Raw genomic sequence first — 3,618 nt, 5'->3', positions numbered from 1 at the left:
GCATATTTTCGTTGTCGTTGGAATAACATATATTGAAATATGTATGATTCGAAGGAAAGCGGTTTGTTTTTGCGTATAAAGGAAAACTCCAAGAATATTGAACTGCCAGGTACAGATTGGACTATGATCATACAAAATCATTGCATTGCATTCATTCGATCAGAAGATGACCTCACAACCTTCTTGATAGTTGTTCTCGACGTTAATATGAATGTAAAAGTTTATCATCGCAACGAGGAATTAACCTGGATGCAGTGGGATCAGCCAACTTCTGAAACCTATGTATCAAGAATGCTTGAAATTTTAAACAAAAGCATAATACACCTAGACACTCACTTCCTCGATGGCGTCACCTAGACACCCATTTCTACTTTGTATCTCTTCATCTGTAACATATGTCAACTCACATAAGTATGTAATTCAAAAACTGAAATTTAGCTTGTAGGCATTAATAAACGTTTACAAACCTGGTTGTATATCCGTTTGTATTTTTGTTTTACATTTTTCTTGCAAATTTTCTCCTTCGTTTTTCTGACGGCTGCTCTCTTTTCACGTTTACTTTCTCTTACTTTTTTTCTTTTGTTCTTTAATTGGCAATCTTTACAAAGATTGGATCGTGAAAGTAGATTATGCTCAAAGTACCCAATAGTGCAGGACTCTTCTTGACACATTTTCATTGCACTTATTTTTCGTAATAAAAAATAAATATCTTGTAGACACGTCATCTTTTCCAAAAGATGATAAGTGACAGGATGATTATAAGCATGTAACTGAAATAAACAAATCAAATAAGCAATAGTACAGGCAGATAAATTCATATACAAAAAAACTTGTAATGTATAAAAGTCCTAAGATACCTCGATAGTCATGTCATTCTTTACAAGTAAAGAACGCTGTACTGTATTGCTACATTGTTCTGAAGTGCTTTCTAAAAGTATGAAAAGTAATCCACACGTTGTTTTTGTCACACCCCATGACCCCATGGATTCATAAGAAGGTCTTGCATTCCATTCCTTTAGTAAAACCGTTGTGTTAAAAATATTTTCTAAAGTGCATTCCATTAGAAGATTATTTGAATCTATAATCGAGGAGCTTTCAAGATTATTTGAATCTATAAGCCTTGAACCCTGAAGAATAAATTTTTGGTTACATCAAGTGCTCAATTATTATCTGGAAAAATATATGCAACAACGCCATAGATCACATGTGACTTTGATATTTACATTTTCTAAAGTGCATTCCATTGGAAGATTATTTGAATCTATAATCGAGGAGCTTTCAAGATTATTTGAATCTATAAGCCTTGAACCCTGAATAATAAATTTTTGGTTACATCAAGTGCTCAATTATTATCTGGAAAAATATATGCAACAACGCCATAGATCACATGTGACTTTGATATTTACTGGAAAAATGTATGGGACACTTGTCGATTTTAACATTGGGCGTCTACGTAACAGGGTCACCTCTTTTCCATCCTTTAATATATTCATAGGAATTCGATGTAAATTACCGTCATCAAAATGTCGTTCGCAAATGTAATAATTTTTGCGAGTTTTCTTTCCATCTCTCAAGTTTGGTCCAATCGCATTCATCCATGTTTTAAAGTATGGAGATTTCTGCAATATAATAATTGAGGTTTAAGAGGGTCATCCCGTGTGACGACCGTTTTTTTTAAGGTTTTTTTGCATTTTTTGCTGCGAAATGAAAAAATACAGAGCTTCCAAATTTTTACTATATATTTATTACATCTTAAACTATATGTGTAAATTTTTTAATTTAAAAATATGGCGTCGATGTAAGTGCTCAATTATTATCTGGAAAAATATATGCAACAACGCCATAGATCACATGTGACTTTGATATTTACATTTTCTAAAGTGCATTCCATTGGAAGATTATTTGAATCTATAATCGAGGAGCTTTCAAGATTATTTGAATCTATAAGCCTTGAACCCTGAATAATAAATTTTTGGTTACATCAAGTGCTCAATTATTATCTGGAAAAATATATGCAACAACGCCATAGATCACATGTGACTTTGATATTTACTGGAAAAATGTATGGGACACTTGTCGATTTTAACATTGGGCGTCTACGTAACAGGGTCACCTCTTTTCCATCCTTTAATATATTCATAGGAATTCGATGTAAATTACCGTCATCAAAATGTCGTTCGCAAATGTAATAATTTTTGCGAGTTTTCTTTCCATCTCTCAAGTTTGGTCCAATCGCATTCATCCATGTTTTGAAGTATGGAGATTTCTGCAATATAATAATTGAGGTTTAATATAACTGTTATGTATACAAATGTCAGACAAAATTATTAAATCACATTTTTGTACATTTCTCTAGATTACATTTCATCAATACATACCTCACAAAATTGGAATATTGTTTTTCGATTTTCTTTATCTCCAGGATTGAAATCACAATTTCGAACACAGCACACTCGCTTGGGCATCGTAAATCGGATTAAATTTTTACACGGTTTACGTTTAGTTCAAAATTCAATCAAACAGAAACAAAATACGTTCAACGTTGACATGCGCAGTCACGAATTGAAACCGACTATGTAGAGCAACAGAGAGGATGAAGCGCAAGAGTGGGGGGTGTCGTTCGTTTCCACTTCTTGCCTCACCCCCACTACCGCTTTTACGCCGAGTTGACTTTCCTGGTTCTAGTCTTCTTGGGTTCATGCGTGAAACGGAACGCACCCTATTGCTGGATTCACACTGCATCCGATGTGCGTCTTACAGCGCTCTGCAACCAATAAGAAAACAGGATTCCGATGGATTTTGCTTCGTATCATCGGAATCCTGTTTTCTGATTGGTTGCAGAGTGTAGTACGCATAGACCATAGACGTATAAGATAGACCCAGCATCCGTATACTTTTCTATAGTATATGCTGGGTTTAGCAGAACGGTGCGAGAGGAAAATTTCGGGGCAACCTGTCCTTCTCTGCGCGCGCATCTTGACAATCTTAACAAAATCAAAATGGCTGCCTACGTTAGAATTATCTGTATTCTTTGCACTTATTATTAATAACTGTTAGTATTGTTTCTTTTGTAAAAAAAATTGAATATGGAGACGTGCAACGCATGTGGGTATCAAAAGAAATTTGAAACAGGAAAAAATATTCATTCAGAGGTAAATAAAACATTTTAACTTCTACTTATGTATATGCATACAATACGTACAACATATGCTTCATTTAAGCGTAACAGAATATTTTTTCCTTGCCCATCAGAAATACTGGGTGACGCAAAGTAACACAATGGGCAAAGAATCCAGACGATCCTAACGTAGTCAGCCATTTTGATTTTGTCAAGAATGTCAAGATGCACGCGCAGAGAAGGACAGGTTGCCCCGATATCTTGCCTCTCGCACCGTTCTGCCAAACCCCAACATGTACTATAGATGCTGGGTCTATCTTATATGTCTATGGCTTTGACACACAACACTGATTGGTGAAAAGCCGGTTGTGGGGCTAAAATTTACTCCCACCACCCGTTTTTCACCAATCAGCGTTCGGTGTCGAAGCGCTGTTGCCCGTATGAGGATCTGGGCTGAGACTGCGCCTTGAGTCGTAAGCCCGGATCCTAATACAGGCAAC

At 35.7% G+C, this 3,618-nt stretch overlaps 1 protein-coding gene across 1 annotated transcript; it reads right to left on the bottom strand.

Moving 5' to 3' along the window:
- Positions 1 to 382: 382 nt before the first annotated feature.
- Positions 383 to 2,661, bottom strand: LOC108770366 (uncharacterized). The gene is made up of 7 exons (XM_018521928.1): positions 2,379 to 2,661; positions 2,054 to 2,266; positions 1,909 to 1,957; positions 1,262 to 1,294; positions 858 to 1,111; positions 643 to 770; positions 383 to 386 (listed from the first exon to the last, which is right to left on the bottom strand). The coding sequence occupies exons 1-7, from the start codon at positions 2,463 to 2,465 to the stop codon at positions 383 to 385; spliced, it is 768 nt and encodes a 255-aa protein (XP_018377430.1). The 5' UTR covers positions 2,466 to 2,661.
- Positions 2,662 to 3,618: the final 957 nt, after the last annotated feature.

Source organism: Trachymyrmex cornetzi, unplaced genomic scaffold (assembly GCF_001594075.2).
Source record: "Trachymyrmex cornetzi isolate Tcor2-1 unplaced genomic scaffold, Tcor1.1 scaffold126, whole genome shotgun sequence".
Classification (NCBI taxonomy): Eukaryota; Metazoa; Arthropoda; class Insecta; order Hymenoptera; family Formicidae; genus Trachymyrmex; species Trachymyrmex cornetzi.
This window is presented reverse-complemented; position numbering and strand designations above follow the sequence as displayed.